The sequence below is a fragment of the Artemia franciscana genome, chromosome 9, assembly GCF_032884065.1.
Source record: "Artemia franciscana chromosome 9, ASM3288406v1, whole genome shotgun sequence".
NCBI lineage: Eukaryota > Metazoa > Arthropoda > Branchiopoda > Anostraca > Artemiidae > Artemia > Artemia franciscana.
Window position 1 is genome coordinate 36,169,829 of NC_088871.1, and position 23,930 is coordinate 36,193,758.

Here is a 23,930-nt window from a genome sequence, read left to right on the forward strand (position 1 = left end):
GAGGAGGGGATGTAAAAGGGGCAGGAGAGAACTTTTAATAAGATCAAATTTATTACTGGCGCTTTAAAGTTCTCAATAAGTTTGTTTGCATTAAAATTTGTGTCATTTCTTGAACAGACTTGGTTGTGTATAAACTGATGGATTTTGAAAAAACCATTGACCTTTCTTTCTAGTTCAGACAAAGTTTGTATCATTATTTTTCGCCAAACCTAGTAATTCTCAGCAAGGTAAAAGGGACCTCGTCTAAAGGGTGTGGTAAGTTCTTACAATATGGACGGGACTTCCCTTTCTAACCTAGTAAGTTTTGGCTGTAACTGCTTTTCTTGCAACTGATATTCTGTTTTTACTTTTATCTTGCAAAAATTGCTTCCATGTAACTCGCTCTTATGAAATACTTATGTAAGGAAGGTTACATTTCCATAAAATAATTTGTAGTTAGTGACAAATTATTTTTATATTACTTATTGTTTTGGTCTAGCCAATCCCATTTAATCTGTTCATTTGAGTTTTAGGGTAAGCCAGTGGCTGTACAAGTGAGTGGTTCAGCAGGGAATCGTGTTATTGTTGGACAACCGAAATCTCAGCTAGGTGGACAACAACGAGTCGTTGTTATGCAGCAGGGACAGCAAGGGACCTCTATGGCATTGCAGCAACCAAGTACATCAATTGGTACGTGTTTGTAATGTATTGTTGCCTACAATTACAATGCCTCTTATTACTGCCTACTTTCTTCTATTCCATAAACCCATTTTCATAATATTTTATTTGTGATTAAGCATTTTGTATATTTTTACCACTGATACGAATAACTTTTGGTGGCACTATACTAGCTGAGCCTAACGTTACGCACGCGTCTCCTCCACCTGGCTCTATATGGGGCTCCATTTTTACTCCTTGTCATGAAGTTCCTACTGACTTCAAAAACTTCTATATAAGACATATAAGTCTATATAAACCACTGATACGAATAACTCTTGGTGGCACTATACTAGCTGAGCCTAACGTTACGCACGCATCTCCTCCACCTGGCTCTATATGGGGCTCCATTTTTACTCCTTGTCATGAAGTTCCTACTGACTTCAAAAACTTCTATATAGCCCCCTCCTGCCAAATTGGAGGAAGTCCTATTTTTCTTTTTGCCTCTGATGGATTACCAAAAAGCACGATTTTTGACAATTTATAATCCTTCATTCGTAAAAACAGAATCTAGCCATCTTAAATGTTTCTTTCATTATAGAGCTATGTTGTAAGATCGAATCAAAATTTCCGTCGGCTCTTTTTCAGGGTATACATACTGTAATAGACTTCTGGTGGTCAAATGGGTTACATGTATCTTTAAAGGAAATATAACTAATTTTGCTATGCACAGATTTAATTCATATGGACCAAAGTTTAAAAGGAGTCCATAAGGACTTGAGGGTGTAAAGGAGGTGTGGTGGTTGAGCTAATATCTTTATCTACCTATGCTATAGATATGTTCTTCATCTATAGTGTTTATACAAAGATTGTTTTCAAAAAGTATATTCTGGAGAAAAGTTCGGACCGAAATTAAACCTTAAACGAACAGATATGAAACCCAATGATAAGTCAAATGTGCAACAAACAAAATTGCTATGAATTAACAAAAAAAAAATCCAAAACGAACAGAAGTCATAGTTAATAATTCAGTCTAATTTAAATATAACAAATAAAGACAATGAGTAATCTATACAACAAACTAAAGTACCACAAGTGAGAATGGGCCTCCAGTTCCTTCAATCCCCTAAAGGTTAGTGTCATTTGGGCCTTACAGATAACGATAAATACTTTGAATAATGTTTTTTTTTGTCCTTAAAGGAAAAAAGAAATACAATCTCTTTCAGTTTAGTTTTAATATTTTATTTTGAAATATTTTGAGCAGGTTTTCTATTTGTTATATAACGAAAAAAGGCCTCCCTCCCCTTCTTCAGCGCTATCAGAAATTAGTTGTGACTATTATGGTTAACTGTGATATCAGAGAAATTAGAAGTATCCTACTAATCAGAGTATCCTATTATTGATAAGACAGTCCATATAGTTATTCTTAATCCTTTCAAAAGCCATCTCAATCGAAAAAAAGACATACTTAAAATATATATAAAATATTTCAAACAAGTCGTGGTAACGAACTGTAGTAAGAAGTGAGCCGGCTCAACAGTAACCGAAACTCTAAAAACGGAATTTTGATACCAATATATACATCAAATGAATCGGATTTTATGCTGATTTTAAATATATAAGTTTCATTAAATTTAGTCTTACCCATCAAAAGTTACGAGGCTGAGAAAATTTGCCTTATGTTCGAAAAAAGGGGGAAATACCCCGTAAAAGTCATGGAATCTTATTGAAAATCACACCGTCAGATTCAACGTATCAGAGAATCCTAATGTAGAAGTTTCAAGCTCCTATATTCAAAAATGAATTTTTATATTTTTTTTGCCAGAAGGAAGATCATGGGTGCGTGTTTTTTTGTTTATCTATTTTTGTTTGTTTGTTTTTGTTTTTTTGTTTTTTTTTTTCAGGGGTGATAATATCGATCCAGTGGTCCTAGAATGTCGTGAGAGGGCTTATTCTAACGGATATTGAAAGTTCTAGTGCCCTTTTTAAGTGACAAAAAAATCCCACTCATTTTTTTTCCGAAGTCATCGGGTCAAAATTTCAAGATAGCCATTTTGTTCAGCATAGTCAGAAAAATCTAATAGCTATGTCTTTGACGACGACTTAATCCCCCACAGTTCCCGGGGAAGGGCTGCAAGCTACGAACTTTGCCCATTGTTTACATATAGTATTGGTTATTGGGAAGATACGGGCGTTTTCAAGGTTGATTTTTTCTGGTTGTGGGGAGGGGGTTACTTGAGAGGATCTTTCCATGAAGGAACTTAACGTGGGGAAAGTGAATTTCCATGAAGTATTATTTAAAAAAACAATGAGAAATTAAATAAAATAACAAGTTCCTTCAACTGAAAGTAAGGAGTAACATTAAAATTTAAAATGAAGAGAAATTATTATGTATATGAGGGGGTTCGTCCCCTCGTCAATACCTCACTGTTTACGCTGAAGTATTTCTATTAATTTCTAAAGAGCTATTTATTCTAATTAAACGGCCTTTGTGATTCAGGGGTCATTCTTACAGAATTGGACCAAAACAATACTTTAGTGTAGAGAGCGAAGTATTGACGAAGGGGCGAACCCCTCATATACGTAACGAAAATATACATATATAGAAGTTTATTGCGTAAGTTAATTTGTAAATTACGTATATTTATGACTAATGAAAAAACATTCTTAAAATAAAATTAAAAGTTCTAGTGGACTTTTTAAGTAACAAAAACAATTCAAGGGCAACTAAGCCCCCTCCCCCGCCCCCTTTTCTCACAATCGTCCGATCAAAGCTTTGAGAGTCATTTAGCCAAAAAAGTAAAATTAGTAGGCAAATTTCGATTTAATTATTTAAGCATGGTGAGCCAAAATCAAAATCTGCATTAATTTAAAAACATTCAGAAATATAAATAGAAAAAAAAACAAGTTTTTGCAACTGAATGTAGGGAGCAACATTAAGACTTAGAACAAACAGAAATATTTACGTATATGAGGGTTTCTTCCCCTCCTCAGTACCTCAATCTTTACCCTAAAGTATTTTTAGCAATTTCAAAAGAGCTATTTATTCTGATTCAACGGTCTTTGTGATTCAGGTGTCACTCTTAAAAATATGGAACAAAATTAAACTTTAGTGTAGAGAGCGAGGTATTGACGAAGGGGCGAACCCTTTATATACGTAATAAAAATAAACGAGAAGTTCGTTGCGTAAGTTTAATCTGTAAGTTACGTATATTTATTACTAATAAGAACGTTCGTAAATAAACTGAAAAGTTCTTGGGGCCTTTTTAAGTGACCAAAAAAATGGAAGGCAACTAGGCCCCCTCCCCTGCCACTTTTGTCCTCAAAACCGTAAACTTTAAAGAAACCATTTAGCCACAATACGTAGAATTAATATTCAAATTTCGTTTTAAATATTCATGTACATTGAGCCAAAATCAAAATCTTCATTAATTCAAAAATATTCAGAATTTAAATAAAAAAAAGTTTTTCTTTAACTGAAAGTAAGGAGTGACATTAAAACTTAAAACGAACAGAAATTATTCTGTATATGAAAGGGGCTGTCCCCTCCTCAATGCCAAGCTCTTTACGTTAAAGTCTGACTCTTTCTCACAACTCTACTTTTTAAAACAATTAAACACTTTACCGTAAAGAGCGTGGCATTGAGGAGGGAACAGCCCCTTTAATATACGGAATAATTTCTGTTCGTTTTAAGTTTTAATGAGTGTAGTTTTAAGTTGAATATGCAAATCAAGCTTAAAAAGCACAAAAATATTTTGCTACTGAAGTATAAAACCTAAATCAAACCGAAATTAAATAAACAATCATAGAAACCCAAATCCAACTGAAATTAAATAAACAATCATAGCAAACAAACATACTCGGATAAAATCAAATAACGTAGGAAGTCTACAGGAAAATTAACTAAAGCAAATCTTTAAGGATTAAAAAGTCTAAAAGCCAAACCTCGTGGAAAACTTACAAAAATGACAAAAAAATAAAATCGAAAATTAGCAGAAATAACAAATTTGAAATTAATGAATCACAAATCGATTTGCCAATTGATTTGCTTAGCATTCAAATCGAATGGATTAAAATGGAAGAAATTGTTAATGCAAATTGGCTGCATTTTTTGATAGCAAATCTGAATTGATAATTTCATATATGCTGGAAGAAAAGGAAAAAACTACGGAAAGAAGAAGGACAATCTCTACGTCAAAGAACATGTACAGTTAGAAAATTCTGGTAGTTTTAGGGTTATTTTACTCTTATGGGTTGTTGGGTTTGAAATAAAATGATACCCCCTGTCTAGCTTGTTATTAAGTCGGTTTATACATATATATATATATTAAATAAAAAAAATAATTTTTTTAGCTGAAAGTAAGGAGCGACATTAAAACTTAAAACGAACAGAAATTACTCCGTATATGAAATGGGTTGTCCCCTCCGCAATCCCTCGCTCTTTACGCTAAAACTTTTGATTGTTTTAAAAAGTAGAATTGTGGCAAAGAGTCAAACTTTAGCGTAAAGAGCGAGGGATTGCGGAGGGGACAACCCATTTCATATAAGGAGTAATTTCTGTTCGTTTTAAGTTTTAATGTCGCTCCTTACTTTCAGCTAAAAAAATAAGTTTTTTTTATTTAATTTCTGAACGTTTTTGAATTAATGCATGTTTGGTTTTGGCTCTCCGCACATAAATTATTAAAATGAAATTTGTATATTAATTCTTTTTTGGCTAAATGGCTTTCTCTTAGTTTTGATCAGACGATTTTGAGAAATAAGGGGTGGAGAAGGAGGCCTAGTTGCCCTCCAATTTTTCGGTTACTTAAAAAGGCAACTAGAACTTTTAATTTTTAACGAACGTTTTTATAAGTAAAAAATATACGTAACTTAAGAATTAACTTACGTAACAAACTTTCATAACCTTGTATTTTTATTATGTATACGAGGGGGTTTGTACCCTCGTTAATACCTTGCTCTTTACACTAAATCGTAAGTTTTGTCCCAATTCTTTAAGAATGACCCCTGAATCAGAAAGGCCGTAGAATAAATAGTTGAAATTACTAAAAATACTTAGCATAAAGACCGAGGTATTTATCTCCTCCTACATACCTCGCTCTTTATGCTAAAGTATTATTAGAACCCCTCATATTCGTAATAATATCTGTTCGTTTTAAGTTTCAATGCTACTCCTTCCTTTCATTTGAAAAAAGTTTTCATGTTTATTTTTCATTGTTTTCTTATAGTAATGCTAGAAAATCCTGCGCCCTTTTCATTGAATTTTTCTTCCCCCATGACAGATTCCTCCAAGGAAAGATCCTCCAACATAGTCCCCTCTCCTCAGCCCCACCCCCAAACAAAATAAAATCCCCCTGAAAACGTCTGTACACTTTCCAATAACCATTACTATATGTAAACACTGGTCAAAGTTTGTAACTTGCAGCCCCTCCCCCAGGGATTGTGGGGGAGTAAGTCATCCCCAAAGACATATTATGGTTTTCGACTATGCTGGAGGAGCTTGAAACTTCTACAGTAGGTTCTCTGATACGCTGAATCTGATGGTGTCATTTTCGTTAAGATCTTACGACTTTTAGGGGGTGTTTTCCCCTATTTTCTTAAATAAGGCAAATTTTCTCAGGCTCGTAACTTTTGATGGGTAAGACAAAACTTGATGAAACTTGTATATTTAAAATCAGCATTAAAATGCGATTCTTTTGATGTAGCTATTGATATCAAAATTCAATTTTTTTGAGTTTTGGTTACTATTGAGCCGGGTCGCTCCTCACTACAGTTCGTTACCACGAACTGTTTGATATATATATATATATATATATATATATATATATATATATATATATATATGTATATATATATATATATATATATATTTATATATATATATATATATATATATATATATATATATATATATATATATATATATATATATATTTATATATATATATATATATATATATATATATATATATATATATATATATATATATATATATATATATATTATATATATATATATATATATATATATATATATATATATATATATATATATATATATATATATATATATATATATATATATATATGTATGTATGTATGTATATTTTCCCTGTTTCTTCCTTGCCTTGGTTCTTACGGGGGAGACTATGTTGAAGTGTTTTGTTGTAAATTTTTTCTGAATAAACTTTGAACTCTGAATCCTAGTTCAAATTGTAAATTGCTTTCATAAAACGTAAATAATAATCTAAAGAAGAGGGGTGTGAGAGGATAGTAGCGTCAGTCTTTTTGTGTTAATTCCTGCTATGAAGATTCTTCTTGTTAATCACAACGTTTGTTATCACAAAATTCCTATTTGAAACAGCTTTTAGTTGCTTAACATGGGTGACGACTCCCTGGCCCCGTCGATAAATGAGTTTTCTTATAATTTTAAATAGATGATAAGTTATTATAAGTTATTATAAAAAAAATTGATGATAAATAGCTTCAAAAAAGGAATATTTCCTCATGGGCTCGGAAAGTGCTGCCATCAATTTCAGCAAATTAATTCTGATGGCACTTTCCATGTGGTTGTTTATTCTATTTTGTGCGCTTGGAACTTCAGGATATTTTGTCTAATTTTGTCTACCTCCAAGCTAGATTTTAAGTTGTTAATTTAAAATAAAGCCGAGAATAACATCAAAGTATCAGTTTTAGTTGCCCATTTTTAAGAATGTATTATAATTTATTAGAAAAAAAAAAAGAATAAAAATATATACAAAGAAAGAAATTTTTGGTAATTTGAATCCTTGTTCAGGCTGTTTTGTTTTCATAAAGAGTAAATGACAAACTAGCCTTTGGGATATAAGAGGGTGAGCACTCTTTTTTGTGTTTTCCTTATTGTTTGTCTTTCTTTTTTGCGGGAACTCTGGACGGATGTAAAGCTGAAAGCCGTGAAGTGCTTAGATGTGACATAAAAGTTCTGTCATATGGCAACCCTTTCACTGCCTCTTTGCATCATTTAGTAATCTGGCTGGATTAACGCTGTATGGATTTCTTCTTTTCTTTTGACCGATAGTAATTAAACAATATTTTTCTTTACTTTTTGGATGACTCTGTAAGCTCAGCCAGAGTCAACCCAGCTTTAAATGGGTACCTGGAGAAATCTGGGGAAGGTAAACAGGAAGGGTGTGCAAAAGCACAGGATAGTTGGCCTCCCCCACCCCCCATTGCACTTCCTGGCTGAAGGGCCAAAAAACAGAGATCAGCACCGCTGGTAGGGACTGTAAAGTCCAATTCCGCATTCTTTACCTTTTTTGTGGATGGCTAAAGTGGATATTTGAATATATTTTACCTTGTCTTTCTAGGACTACTTGATGGCCCAGCTACTACTGATGCTGCACTTGCTGCGCTGGCTGCTGAAGCTGGCCTTCTTGTTGATAATGGGGAAGGTCAGGATGAATCTCTGCAATTGCTCGGTGATTTTGGTGATGAAGCTGATGCCGTCTATGGTGAGGACGACCGGAATCCGTTGCGTTTAGTCGGGGGCGCTAAAAGCCCCTCTTTCTCTGACATGGAAGACGATGAGCCGCTAAGACTCAAAGGTAATTTGTAACTCCCTGTTTATGTTGTTATATTGCTAGTTGTTGACGCTAAACATATGAGGTATTTATTTGTCATGAAATTTAAAATTTCAATACCTTTGTTGATACAAGTAGCAAAGGGAGGGTGAGCGCACTACCAATTGAAGACTAATAAATAAAAAAAAGCTAGTTTTAATTGAAAACTACAACACACACAAAATAGACAATAGGAATGTTTCTTAAAATTTACCTTTATGCTTGAAATTATCAGATGCCCTGAGTAATTCATTATTGATATTGGTCCGTTCCGGGAAGTAATTTTTTTCAACTAACTACTACTAACAACTCACTGCAGCCCAAGCCACCTGAGGCCGAGACAGCTACGCACGCTCCTTCTCCATCCCAATCTATCCAAAACCTTCCTCTTTATACCCTCCCAGGAAGCTCTGTATTTCAGACATGGAGGATGCCATTTGTAACGATAGTTTTCAACAATAGGAACAACATAAGGGCATAAAAAGGGAAATTAATACCGCAAGACTTTTTATTTCTTCCAATTTCTAAATTTCTCGCTCTAAATGGTATTCAGTAGAGCGTAAAATTGGCGCTTGTTCAATAAGCGCTTGGATATAATAAACTATATTAGACGTGGGGTAAGTTTGACTACTGTGGCTGCTTAGCTCAAATTTGTCAAAATTGAGAGTAACGGCTAATCTAATGTTGTGTGTTCGATTCAAAAGAAGAAGATGGTAAGGTTGATTATGAGCCGTTTTTAGTAATGGAAATACACTAAGATAACTGAACCATATCTCAATGTTTAAGGGGATGCACTACCTAAAAGAATCACTATATCTCGCTATACACTTTTGTGCTTGTGTTGCTTAACATTTAGAATTGATTTGACGGTCTTGCCAAAATTTGTAAAGCTTGGATAATGGATATAGAAAACTAAAAGCTTATCCCTACTTTCTGGAAAAATGTTAGAAAAAACGTTTAGCTTCTCGCGTTTCGTACCGGAGATAGAAATATTCAGTTTAAACCAAATTTTCCTCATCAGAAAATGTAAACTTCGTTTTATTGACTAAATGCAGCAGAATTTTCTTTTTAAAGCTTATGATAATTTTGCCTCATTGGGAGCTCTCTGTGGTATCACTCGTTTTCATTAACAAGCATGCCATCAAAAGGGACGTAAAATTTTACTGACTTTTAAAGTAAATCTCTCTAGTCAAACCACACATTCTCAATAGCTCTGGATGATGACTTGTCCCCTTAGAAAATTCGCCAATGTTCCCTTTGTCTTTGTGAGTCAGCCGACAAGACAGGAAGGCTGAAGCCTGCAAATTGATTTTAAGCTTCCACATCGCCTTAATATATCAAATTTTAAAGATCCATACATTTAAAACAATATCTTAAAAAAGAATGATAGCATATCATAAGTTCTATTATTTGTCAGTTATATATTGTGACACATCCAAGTAGGTGCTGTGTGTCCTTTTTATGATACACAGACTATAAAAGACGATTTTTTTACGGTAATTTTTTACAGTAGCGTTGTTTACTGTATGTTCTAGGTAGCTTTGACGGTAACTAGTTACCTTTTACGGTAATTTTTACAGTAATGTCCTTTATGGTGTAGTAGTAGTAGTAGAACAGTTTTCTTAGAAATAAACATTTCTTAATCAATAGCACAACATAAGCGAAGCTTGCGAGGCTGTGCTAAATTCAAGGAAAATAAAGAGAGAATATGGAGAATGAGACCATTTACCGAAATCAACAACAATAAAAAAGAAACATAAACAATGCATTACCTTGCGTGCCCCCAATTTATTTTAGTTAATCTGTTTCAAAAGTATAGCTACCGAGCAACTCCACAGGTAAATCAGACTTAAACTGGCCAAAGCTACCTATTTTCTTGATATCTATACTCAGTTTATTCCAAAGTTTTGAAGCTCTGTAAATAAGTGAAAAAGAAGACCTACTTGAAACTAATCGAGGAACCTCAGTATTACCTCGTATCCGAGTAATGTGGTGGTGAACATCAGACCTCTCACAAAATATTTCTGTTAAACAATCAGGAAGGCTCTTACTGTGATACTTTTATATAAAAATCAACGTATAAAAATCACGTAATCCAGCTGCAGGCATCATATTTAAATCTCTATACACAGACCTCAAAGACTCATGGTTCCCAACACCACAAAGAACTCGGATAGCATTATTCTGGATCATGCGGATTGGACGAACTATCGAAGGGAAGGTACCAAGCCAAATCGACGAGCAATACAAAATGTAAGGGTAAATCAGGAAAAGTATGGGTGAATCAGGGAAAGGTATAACAATCGTAGAACATTTGGGGGGGGGGAATATGTTTTAACTTGCGCATGATACCTAAGTTACGTGACAATATTTTCGAAACTGACTTCACATGATCTTTAAATGATAGGGTTTCATCAACATTGTTTCCGAGGCATTTGGTGAACCTTGTTCGTTTAATAATTCCCCGCTGCGAAATCATTTCCGTAAACCAAGGGTAAAAATTTGGATATATAAAATAAAAAAAACTTGACTTATCTATATTCAGGTCAAGGTGGTTTATTTTAAACCATGTACATATCTTGCTCATTGCTGCATTTATCGTTGACATGAGCAGTTGTTCCGTAGGGACAAAAGACACCAAGGTTGTATCATCAGCAAATAATGGCATAGTAACCTGGGTCTTACTCGGAGCGTTGTCAACAAAGTCGTCAATTCTGGGTAGAGCTTTCACAACATGCGGCAGATCATTAATAAAAATTAAAAACAGGGTCGGACCCAGTACGGATCCTTGGGGAACCCCCAATTAACAACATTTTTACTAGACAAAAATCCTTGTAAATTGACATACTGCTGTCTATTATGAAGATAACTGCAAAGCAAACCCAATGTAGCACCCCTTAATCCATAAGATTCACATTTTTTTTTAATAATATTCGACGGTCAACTGTCAAAGTCCAAAAATATACCAGCTACCCTAAGCTTTTTATCAAGAGCATCATTAATTATAGTAGTAATAAATGAAATCGCCATTTCGGTTCTTCTACCCTTCCTGAAACCAAACTGATTTGAATGTAGAAGTTTATGACGTTCCAAATGCTCATAAATTCTGATATTAATACATTTTTCTAAAACTCGTGAACAGCAGGTAATAATGAAATTGGTCTGTAATTCCCCAAATCATTCTTGTTACCACCCTTAAAAACAGGAGTTATCCTTGCAATTTTAAGACAATTGGGGAACTTACCTTGCTTAAAACAAGCATTAATAAGGGACGTAAATATATGTGAAATGCTTGGAAACACGGTTTTCAAAACAAGAAGGTTAATGGAATCACTCCCAGCCGAAGAACTTTTCGTCTCAAAGATAATCTTACGAATTTCATCATGAGTGACAGGTCTTAGATACATTGATACATCGACAGAAGTACCCATTAAAGTCTCCAGCGGAGGATCATTATCAGAAGCTACTGTAGTACGAGAAAATCAAGCCCAAACTGTTGCAAATGTTCCGAAAGGGCATTCCATATTACATCAGGCTCATTCGATTTGAACCCATCACTTGTAGTAAATTCATCAGGCAGAACCGGATCTGTTGAAGATATAACACTTTTAATAATTTTCCATGTTTTAGCTGGGTAACCACAAGTATCTTTAAATTTACACTCAAAAATTTTTTTTTTCGCATTTCTCAGAAGTTTATTAACAGCATTTCTGTAATTTTTATAAATTCTAGTGCAAACTGGATCATTTTCATTCCTTATTGAATCCCTATATAACTGGTCTTTCTTATTTATGCACAGCAAAAGACTAGGTGACAACCACGGTTTTTTGGGTATCTTTTTCCTTGACCTTGTTCGATTCATTATACAAGTTTTACTCAAAATAGAGATTAATGTATCATAAAATCTCTGAAAACTCATATTTATATCGTCTAGATTTTCAACTACATTATTCCAATCAACATTAGAAATCTCTTGTTTAAACTTTTCTAGGTTACTCTGGTTGAGCACAGGTAACATACTCATTTTCACTCCTTGGCCTTGCTGCCTCGGAAAACAAACTTTAAAACTTGCCGAAATCCCAAAATGGTCTGAAACATCAGTAATAATAACCCCTGGATCTGAAAAGTTAGAATTAGAAAAAAATATTATCAAGTAACTTTGCCGTTAAAGTGGTAACACGCGTACAAATATTAATAGTGGGAAATAAACTATATGACCTGTAGGAAGTCCATTGGAGTAGTCGAATTCATATCGTTAAGGTCAATATTAAAGTCCCCAAGCATGAAGAATGGGTGCGAACCAGTAGGTAGTTTAACCAACTGTTCCTCCAAAATATCCATAAAGGCCGGTATAGACCCAGATGGTGGTCTATATAGTACAACAGCATAAACATCTTTTGGCTTAAGCCTGAGCTTAAGGATAAGTGCCTCACATAACATCTCGGGATACAGCACTAGATTACGTCTTACCAAAACTCGATATCGCTCCCTATATAAGCTCCAATTACTCCATGTTGTCGAAACTGACGATTCCTATAATTAAGTGCATACCCTGGAATATCCAAGAGAGCAGAGTTATGCTCATTTAGCTATGTTTCTGTGAGACCAATAACCTGAAAAATGGAAAGTTCACATATCTCGCTTAAAAAATTAAAAGATGAATTCAAACCCTGGCAGTTAAGGTGCAAAATTTTGAGATCTTATGAATCACCACCACTATACCCGGACCTCAAACAATCTTTAAATAGATACTTTGAATTACAAGAAACATAGTGACCAGCAATCCCAATATCATAATTCCGGTGGAGCTGCTCCGTAAACATACTACCAAAATCCACAAATGAAGCTTCCAAATTTCAAGACGGCTGTTGCCCGGGGTGCCACGATCACCATGAACCATATTCATGCTGTTTTACAACAAAGTAATATGGCCTCATTTCCACAACAAAACAAAAAAGAACAAAAAATAAACATCTAAACAAGAACAAAATAGAATATAACAAACAACAAAAGAATGACACTTTCCATCTCGGAAAAAAAAAGAAAGAAACAGGCCTTTTTTTGGTTTGCCCGTTACGAATCCATATAAAAGTCATCAAATACAACGGCTACTAATTTCCATAATCATACAACCATAATTATCGCGGCAAAAAAGTAAGTTTTATTTTTTAATCATTTTTCATTTATTTTTTATTAATTTTTTTTAATTGATTTTTTCAATAACGATAATCCTTGGTAACTTTTACGGTAGCTAGCTACCTTTTACGGTAACTTTTTTTTATGGTATGTCCTTGGAAACAGAACATGTCTGTAATTTCTTTGACAAAGCACAGTTTTAAAATTAGTTACCATCCCGTCTACCGAGGAGTAGTTCTAAAAGCTTGACCTCCCTCTAAAGAAGTGTTCAAGAATGCATGTCTGAAAATGTAAATACCCTTGGCTTCTAAAGAAATCACCTATGTCTGTTGTCAAAAACAATTGTAAAGAGATATGTTGTTCTTCAAAAACAAACACCAGTCATTTTTAGGACACGCATTTCAAGTTTTCTAGAGATAGTTTATCCTCCCTGCATACACGTATGCTACCCTTTAAACTTTTGTTTTCTTAAGGAGGCCAAGACAACACTGATAACGATCAAAACGTTTCTCAAGAAGGTGGCGAACAACAGGAGCGCCAGGAAAATCAAGAAATGGACGGAGAGGAAGAAGCTCTTGATACGACTGGTATGGTTTTGGCTGTTGATCCAGAAACAGGACTTATTGTTCTCCCTGATGGGACCATGGCACAAGTTTCAGGGCACGTAGAAGGAGCAGAAGGGGAATATCATGAACAACAGGGTCAAGAAAAAGGTAATTTTTTAACGTTTTTCATTTGTATTAAAAATCATCTAATAATCCTGCATGTCTTTTTCGATTTTTCCAAGAACCGTATATGAAAGTTATTTTTATTTTAATGGGCTTCTTCTGAAGTGCAAAGAAATTATTCAGCTACTGCGAAATGAATGAAGTATATTCTGTTTTTAGAATAGGAAAAAACTGCATTTAATTTTAATTAATATATCATTAGATATATACATTCAATCTCTAATATATTAGAGATTTAGGGCTTTTTACCTTAAGGAGTGTTAGATTGGGTAGAACGGTAAAATTCTGGGAGAAAATAATTAGGCTACCTAGAGTTCAGCCTCTTAAGGCAGCTTATTTGGAGAGCTTGAAGGACAGTAGACGCGACTCGTGGCCAAATCAGGTCAAGAAAATACTGGACCTTTGTGGCCTTTCGGAGGTGTGGAATGAAGGAAAAGGCCCAATGGGCGAAACCGTGTCAGTATGGAAAGAAGTCCAAAGGACCAATTCCTGTCCTTGAGGTTCTACTCCCGAGCTAAAGATTGCTGGGGAGAGGAGATTTCTTTCAAATTTGGTTTGAATAAAGATGACTTGAAGAATTTGTTGTCGGTAAGAGGGGATAGTTTGGATTTAGGTGCGAGAAGAAAATTTTTGGGAAAGTTTAGGTTGGCAGCTGGACCCCACTTTTGCCCTATGTGTGGATGTGTGAATGAAAACTTATTTCATTTTGTATCCTAGTGTGAAGAGCTGTCTGAATTGCGGAAGGAATGTTTTGGATGAAATTTTGGGAGTGGATGTTGGCTAACTGAGTGAATGGCTGAGAGGAACGCATGTGCTATTAAACAGTTGTGCCAGTTTCTTCGTTTTTGGGATTAAACATAGGAATTCATGTTTGAGTGGATAGTGTGTTAGGTGTATTGTTTATGGGTCAAAACGAGGTTGTATTGTTGTATTCTGTTCCTGAGTTATATTTGTTGACTGTATTCTGTGTATTTTGTGGTTCTTTTGTTGTTCGTTTTCATTGTTTTGATTTATATTATCTAAAGTTGTATTTTGTTACTGAGCTTGTTTCTAGACTGTGCGCCATGGTGTTGCCATGGCCCCCGGGCTTTTTGCAACAAATTTTATCTATCTTATCAACTTCGGAGATTAGACAGTTTTTCACTTAAACTTGTTTTTGTACATTGTTAGTATTTCCGATTTATAATGTTTGATTCATTCATATCTGTCGACAACGATGTATATAGATAATCATGTTCTCTTCGGGGGAGTTGGAGGCGAGGGTTATTTCTGAAAAATTAGAAAAAATGAGGTATTATTAACTTACAAAGGAGCGATCGGATATTAATGAAATTTCATATTTAGAAGGACCTCTTAACTCAGATCTTTTATTTTAAATTCCGACCGGATACAGTGTCATTGGGGGGAGTTGGAGGAAGGGGGACAGGAAATCTTGGGAAACCCTTAGAGTGGAGAGATCAGGATGAAACTTGGTGGGAAGAATAAGCACTAGTCCAAGATACGTGACTGACATAACCGCGGATCCGCTCTCTTTGGGGGAGTTGGGGGGGGGGGGTTATTCGGAAAAATTAGAAAAATTGAGGTATTTTTAAGTTAAGAACAGGGGACCTGATCTCAATGAAATTTGATATTTAGAAGGAATTCTTGTCTCAGAGCTCTTATTTCAAATCCCTATAAGATCTGGTGACATGGGGGGGGGGGTTGGAGGGGGAAACCGGATGTCTTGAAAAACACTTAGAGTCGAGAGATCGGGGTGACACTTGGTGGCTAGAATACGCAATTGTCGTAGATACCAGATTGACTTAACCGGCCTGGATCCGCTCTCTTTGGGGGAGTTAGGGGGTCCAGTGCTTTGGCGAGTTTGGTGCTTCTGGACGTGCTAGGACGATAAAAATTGGTAGGCGTGTCAGGGACCTGCACAAATTAACTTGATAAAGTCGTTTTCCCTAATTGGACCATCTGGAGGGGGGAAGGGCTGAATTGAGAGGAAAAATTAGAAAAATGAGGTACTTTTAACTTACGAGTGGGTGATCGAATCTTAATCAGTTTTGATATTTAGAAGGAACCCCGTGTTTCAGAGCTCTTATTTCAAATCCCGACAGGCATTAAGCCTCTGATTTTCCTTTTTAAATCAGTCTATTGATTCCTAAAATTTTGCTAGAGCTCATACCATATGAGCTGCTTGATCTTGGCTCTTCTGACCCCGTCACAAGTGTCATATGAGCTCTTAGCTGTTGCTATGTTTAATAGGCATGTCAATAGTGGCGTCAGTTCATGAAAATTTTGAGGGGGGATATATATTTCAAAATTTAGAGGGTAGTTTCATTTTTTTAATGAAAATACCGAAAAGGGCGTTTTTCAACTTGTGGATTAACATGAACAGTATAATAACGTTAATCTTTGACTCATATACATGTTTTGAATATGTACATGTTCTCTTCTAACTTTCTTTTATAGCGCTGAAGAAGAGAAGTGGTTGTCTTTTCGAAACATTCATTTTGATTCGTTCATTGCTTTCTTTAGGTCCTCAGGTCAGTTTTTCATGCTGATTTGCGTGGAGCTTTTTTTTGAAAGCTTGACCAGATTCTCGAGAAAAATGTTTCTAGGATGTGGTTTAGTGTAAGGTGGGGAGGATAACTTTATTCCATAAATAAAAAGTTTTAGAAGTAATGTTAATGGCTCTCTTTTCAGTCATGGATACTGATTTGAAAATAATAACATTATTTTTTGCAGTTGTAACCTAATGCCTCCTTAATATTCAGAAAAAGAGAGGAAGATTTCCTAGATGTTTTCCAGAGAAATCGCCTACGGATTGGTTTGGGTTCACAGCTAACTAAACGTATTCGAAACAGCTGGCTGTATGAAAAGTGTTGTTCAATCCTGCTTTTTAGGGCTATAATGAGAGAAAGGTTGAGATGACCAGGCATGTTCTGTGGATTAAGGATGATCGATTGCCAAAGATTGTCCTTTTTGAACTACTGTCTAGTGCTAAAGGGAAAGCAGGTCGTCCGTGGTTGGGGTGGGAGGATGTCATAAAGAAAGTTTTAAGGGGAATGGAAACATCATAGAAGGGTGTGAAAAGAAAGAGTTTGACTAGATTCAGATAGTGGAGGAGCGGGTGTAGCTGTGCTGGCCTCAGGCGGCTTGGTGCTGCTGTGAGTTGATAGTTGTTGTATTTCTTTACTTCAACTTCCCTGATATTCAGTCTCCATTGACCGAGCTTAGACCCAGATTGCATGCAAACATAAGTTGGCATTTAAGGAAGGACTACTTTCATCGTTTTAATTTTCTCCGGAAGATCAAAATTTTAGTGTGTTTTAGCTTAAAAAATAGTTTGCATGACGGAGGTTCTATTAGCCGCACGTTTATTGAATATTCTATAAAAACCTATAGTAACAACTTCATCCAGTGAATCTTTCATACTAAACATTTTGCGCCAAATTTTGTTAGTATCCTCGAAAAAAGAGGGTCAAATGAGTCAGTTGCTTCCATTCTGCGGAATTGAATTAGCTTGCTTATTATCTTCCCGAGTTCCTATTTCAGTTTGTTGTAGCTATTAGTGTGAAATCTTATGATTGTCTGTCTTGTTTTCGCCAATTTAAAAAAGTAGGTTGAATCTGACAGAAGAAAGTGTGACCCTGATGTATCTCTGTTTTTGTTTTTTTTAACCAACATTTCCGCGTGTCCTAGATGTTAATCATCGTCTGGTGACAGCCTTATTCGTTTCTTATCTCTATCCTTTATTTATATTTATTTAAGTTGTTGGAGAGATGGAAGCCGGTGAAGGAGCTTTAATTCCCGAAGAAGAACATGGAGACGAAGATAGTTTTGTCCCAGTAGAGAGTGAAACTGGTGAAGAAGAGGCTCCACCAGTAGAAGATCGAACTGTTAGTGAAGGCTTTGCAGCAGAAGAAAGCCAAACTGGTGAAAAAGATGTTTTGGCAGAAGAAACTGGGGCGGATGAATTACTTGAGGAGAAAAGAGAGTTAGAATCTCAGCTTCACCTGATCGAGTCGATTGACAGCACAGCTCAGCCAAAAACTCTGCCAGAGATTATAAAAAAAGAAGAGAATGAACCTATGGAAGCTGCCGTTCCTGCAGATCAACAAGAAGGTAATTTCTCGATAACAGTTTGCTCTTTCCCAGGGTCTAATTCGATCGATGGCGGTGCGCTTTTTTTTTTTTTTTTTTTTTTTTTAAGGCAGAAAATTTTAAATTCCAAAAACATAAATATCGGTTTTCATATAGAAAGTTACTACCTTCTTAGGATCATTGATACATATCAACCATGCATATATTTGCTCTGTTTTATTTCTTGTTGGGATTGGTTCATCTTATTGTTTTATTTATTTATTTAAGAATTAACGACGCTTCTTGACTACTATGGTCCCTACGTCGGCCCTGTAGTGCATTCCTGCAGCGTGATTCGATCTCTGGATCCCGTATTACCAAGCTAAGGTCAAATCCACTGCGCCACCACAGGACCTTATTGTTTTATTTGTGAAGTATAAAACATGTTTTAAATATTATCTTTTTGAAAATGCTTTCAATCAAACAATTGTAACCGAGAAAATCTAATTTGCACACGAAATATCTTTGATTTTGTATAAAAAAAAACAGATTTTAATGAAATTTCTGTTTTTGAGGTAAATTTACAGTTTTAGAGAACTGCCTAGCATAGGGGACCAAACGGAATCAGATCCCTTTGCATCCGACTAACGAGACAAGTCAAAAGACTAGGGGAAATATCTGAAATTTAAGTTCAGAGTTCCTGTGAACTTAAGTTCTGAGCACATCATTTAGATTTGAGATAACTTGTGGAATAGGGGAAATATCCGAAATAAACGTGTGGATTGTTAGGTAGTATGGTATGAGTTATGAGTTTCTGTGCACATCATTAAGAGGTCAGATAACTTGTAACGTAATAAATATGAGATTTTTTTTCATCTTATTCAGAAATTAGACTTTTATAGCTCAGTAAAAGTTCGAGCATTGAACATCTCTTATGTTCTAAATATGGTTTGGTATTTTAAAACCAGTGTATTATTGTGTTGCTCCTCGCTGTCCTATATTAAGCTTTGGAATGAAGAAGAAATTTCTTTTGTCGTGTTAAGCTTCTACTTCTGATTTTAACTCTGCTTTCGCTTTCTTTTCAGACAATTGATTCCCGGGCTTTCTTTATTCACTGGGTTGCAAAAGAGATGGGACTTGAGTCCATGTTACTATTATTATTGCTATATGCTTTATACTACTTATTATTATTATTATACTGTTATTGTCTTACTTTATATAATATTATTGTTCTTTATTATTATTATTATTATTATTATGTACTACTTTGCAGAAAGTTTTCGCTTATTGCGCAAAATTAAAAGTAATAATTAATAAGTAATAATAATATATAAATAATATTTATATTGATATTTATTTAATATTTATTATTATATTTATGATATTATATTATATAATATTATATAATTTTATATATATTATATCATATATATTATTATTATATTTAATTTATTATATTAATATTTATAAATAATATAACTAATAATAATAATAATAAGTTAGTAATAATTGAAATGAAACTCAGTATAGCCGACAAGTAAACAAACAGATGCAAGTTTGTTGCAATTAGTAAAAATTTGAGACCATGCTATAGCTATGGAGAGAGCTTGCAATGAAGATAATTGGCCAAAAAGTAGACAAGAGTATGTATTCTTGCTTATATGTGGAGGAGGGTCTTAAATTGTTTCAGAGGCCCGTCTACTGCATTTGTTACCATGAAAATAATTTTTCTTTGACTCTTCTCTGATTAAGTCCATTCTAAAATGTGCTTAAGAATACTGTCTGTGCTCAAGAGCACAAGGAAATGACATAAAAGTCCTATTCTTCTTTATATCATTTTTCTGCTGTCCTACTGTTTTGACGTTCGATAAAAGACAACAATTTAGCTATCATCGGAAGCCGAAATTTTACCTTGTATATCTGCAAAATTTGTTTCAAATTTTCAATTTTTTTTGGGGGGGGGAATGTGTTGAAAAGGTTTTAGAAACCTACGGGAAGTTGGATAAATATTTTACGCGAATTTCTGTCATTCTCTGAATATTGTAATTCTAGCTTGGTGTATGAAAAGATCTAGAGAAAATCAATCCGATGATAAAAGTATTTGCATTTTCGGTTAAAGTTCCAGTATTACACATGAACCATAAGTTAAGTTTATTTGATTCACTTGATATTGGTAACTATTATTCTAAACTTAAAAGAAAAATGTAAAAAAAAAAATTGTTTAATCTATTTTACTCAATTTTTGTCAAATAGTTTTCAAATGAAATCCTTTATAAGCGTCTTTTTATTTTTGAAAGTTGAAAATTTTCACACACAAAAAAAAATCAAAATTGAAAAAAATAAAAAACAAATTGAAGAATTAAAAATCTGGGATTTCGCTCGACAGAAACCGAAAAAACTGAAATAAACTCGACGAAACATTGAAAAACGTGAATTCTTTACTAGAAAGAATTGAAAAGACGGAATTGAACGAACGAAATTTAAAAGAGACAAATTACTTAAATAAAACTTGAAAAAGAAGGAATTACCTGAACACGAATTTGAAAAAGCTGAACTTACTTGAACGAAAATCAAAGCAAACTAATTTACTCAAAGAAATTAAAACAGAGTAAGGTTGAAAAAGACTAAAAATGTATGAATTTCATCGACAAAAAATTGAAAATCTATGAAAATTACAACAAAAATCGAAAAAATTAAATTACTCGAAGAAAAAAAAGAAAACGAAATCCGCTCGATAAAAATTTGAAAACCTTAGAAGCTACTCACCGGAAATAGAAAACAGGTGGACTTTGCTACAAAAATCGAAAAAAAGTGAAATTTTTTTAGATCTTCCTCAATTATTGCAATGAACTTCAATTATATTTTTAAGTTATGTTAATTGATTGTATTGAATAATCTTTATTAACCCTTTGGAGTAGAAGAAGGTGGCATAGAGATGGTTGAGCCGGACACAGGTGGTACAACAATAGCGCATGGAGTAACAATGGGCGCTGAATTTATAAATACGGATCTTGTGAAGAATGAAGCGATCAAGAATGAACGAGGAATCGTGCAAGAAACTCCTCAGACCGAAGAAGGAGATGCTTTATCCACCCTTGCCTCTGCTGCTATCTCATCCGGTGAAATGGTGAAGAAAGAAGAGGAATTGGGACTTTCAACTACGAATGGACTTCAAGGCTTTCAACTTGATGAGACGCCAGTAAGTGCTTTTATCGTATCAATTTCATGTTTATTTTACAAAGTGCTGGTTATTTTGCCTTTTAATGTCTTATTTACGATGGTTTTTTTTTTTTTTTTTTTTTTTTTTTTTTTTTTTTTTTTTTTTTTTTTTTTTTTTTTTTTTTTTTTTTACATGTTCAACTTTTAAAATAAAGGTACATAACGTATAGGCTATAACATTCAACGTGGGCCAAAAGTCACTGATCCTTTTTATTCTTTTATTTTTCAATATCTTTTCTATTTCTTAATATTTAATATTTTTTTACAACGTGCACAAATTGTAAAATTTTACTATCAAAATCAAGGCTTTTTAAAATAAAAAAGCTATTTAAAATTGAAATAGGTCAGTGACTTTTGGCCCAGCCTGTTGATATACGTATGTAACGGTACTGTTGAAAGGGGTTGCTTTGAACGTTAGGAGTAATTTACGAAATCTATAACGAAAAGTTTCGCTAGGTACTTTTTCTCTCTGAATGACAAAAAGCACGATAAAAAGGTGGGAAGACCTACTGTATTGACAGAGCTCGAAGAAGAAGCCATCGTCTCTCCTTACTGAGTGGGGACTCCCCATCAATCGCTTTGAGCTAAAACTCGGAGTAAAAGCTATATCGGATCAATTGGAAGCATAGCAGATTCCTTTAAGAACAACCTGGAAGAGACTTTACAAATTCCTTCTAGATCGACATTGTTCAAAGCTTCGGTGAAAACTCTAGCTATTCAAAGAAAAGAGAAGAGCTTCTGTTTCATCTGAAATCCTGAATGAGTACTAAAACAATTCAGGAATGTCTATCCAGGACGTACCTTGTTGAATATTTCGTTACAATAAGACCAGCTTAATACCCTGAGAACCCTGGGCAAAAGAATTCATTCATCCATTTCTTTTACCGCCTCCAGGTTCCCTGTTAATCACATCCAAATTATAACGTCATATTCATCATTCTGGCTTGAACTCCGCTTTTTTCGTAAAACCTGCTGATTATGGACCTTTGCCACTCCTCCGCGGCAAGCCGGAATCGGTGACAAAAAGAAAAGAAAAAAGGACGTATCTTAGGCGTTGCTCCTGCAATACAGTTTATGAAGTGATATCTGTAGTTATATTTATTTATTTATTTTAACAGATCAAGTCCACGCTCGAATTTACTAAAGCATATAAGCTAATAACCAAAATAATAAAAAATCTTCCGCAAAATATTTTGTAAACCCAGCTGATAACCACCAACTTTTAAATTGTCGCTGTCGTTAAACTTACGGACTGAATCGAATTAACTCCCGAATGGCTAAAATATTGATGCAATATCGAGACAAAGTACGATCCAGTATCGATGCAATTAATCATTCGTTCTTTTTTTTTGTGTGTAGATACGCCTTCAGCTGAAGTCACCAGAGCCTTTAAGGCCTCCAACTCCTGAACCAATTGTCCGAGATCCCAACTGGCAAGATGTTGGTGTATTCAGATCGACATCAGCCTTTGTTCAACAATTCTTTATTCCACTAGAGGGGTCTGCTGGATTAGAAGGGGAATTAGACCCGGATGTTGATCCGCAGCAATTGGGCATGATGAAGATGTTGCTAAAACCTGGCACTGCCTACAAATTCAGAGTTGCTGCTTACAATTCCCTGGGACGGGGGCCCTGGAGTGAAGTAAGTTTTCACTATATTTATTGCGAGTATTATCGTACTCTTATTTATAAATTTGTTTTGTTAACTTTTTGGGTAAATAGCTTCACTGGTGACTAGGAGAAGGGGTAGCTGCCTCTCCATATCTTGCCAGACTAAAAACACAGAAAGTTCTAAATTTTGTGATAATGTAAAGTTGGTCACTTTCCTGGGAATTTTATTAATTTGCCCCTCCCCTTGTTCTAAAATATGTACACTTTTATTTTGTATCAAAAGACATATACTCAATCTATTAGTTACAAAACGAGAAATTGTGAACATACATATGGAGATCAAAATCAGTCACTTTATATTATTGCATTGATTCTAAGGATATACTTTCTTTACAGCTAGTGTTGAAACCCCTCACAGTGTTTGTACTTCATTTCCTTACTTTACGTCAAATTCACAGATTTTTTATGCACAGAAACAGGGTATCTATGGTCGCTGCAGAGGCAAGTTTGTGTCGATCGAAATTTTATTAGCAAAACCCTGTTAAAATATAAAATTCGCCATCTTATTGCCTTTGACAGAAGGATATATAAAAATAAATTCACTTCAAATAGATAAGGAGTACTTAGCTTATCACTCTTTTGAGATTGGTAAGTCATAGATTGAAACTCCAAAAGACAAGAAAAAGTGTTGCTTAACGTTTTTTTTTTTAATCTGGATAATTTTGTCTGTAACCTTTAAGTAAACTTTAAATAACAACTCTAGCTTCGGACGTTTTATTTCATAGGACGTCATGTTTACGAATCGAATTGTGGAGATCTACAAGTTCTTTAACTGTAAATTATTTTCAGTATAAAATATAGAAAAAGAATAGAAGTATTCCAAGTATAACTAAAAAATATATATCTGCTTTGATTTTGCATAATTGGCGCAAAAG

The 23,930-nt window shown here is 34.4% G+C and overlaps 1 protein-coding gene across 1 annotated transcript in view; it reads left to right on the forward strand.

Annotated features, from left to right (window-relative positions):
* LOC136031352 (host cell factor 1-like) overlaps positions 1–23,930 on the forward strand; it is a 97,017-nt gene that overhangs the window by 64,805 nt on the left and 8,282 nt on the right. The window contains exons 12-17 of the mRNA XM_065710849.1: positions 513–669; positions 7,980–8,216; positions 13,841–14,080; positions 17,855–18,208; positions 21,085–21,365; positions 22,745–23,026. Of these exons, the coding sequence (XP_065566921.1) occupies positions 513–669; positions 7,980–8,216; positions 13,841–14,080; positions 17,855–18,208; positions 21,085–21,365; positions 22,745–23,026 (1,551 nt within the window). The remainder of the gene's footprint in view (positions 1–512; positions 670–7,979; positions 8,217–13,840; positions 14,081–17,854; positions 18,209–21,084; positions 21,366–22,744; positions 23,027–23,930) is intronic.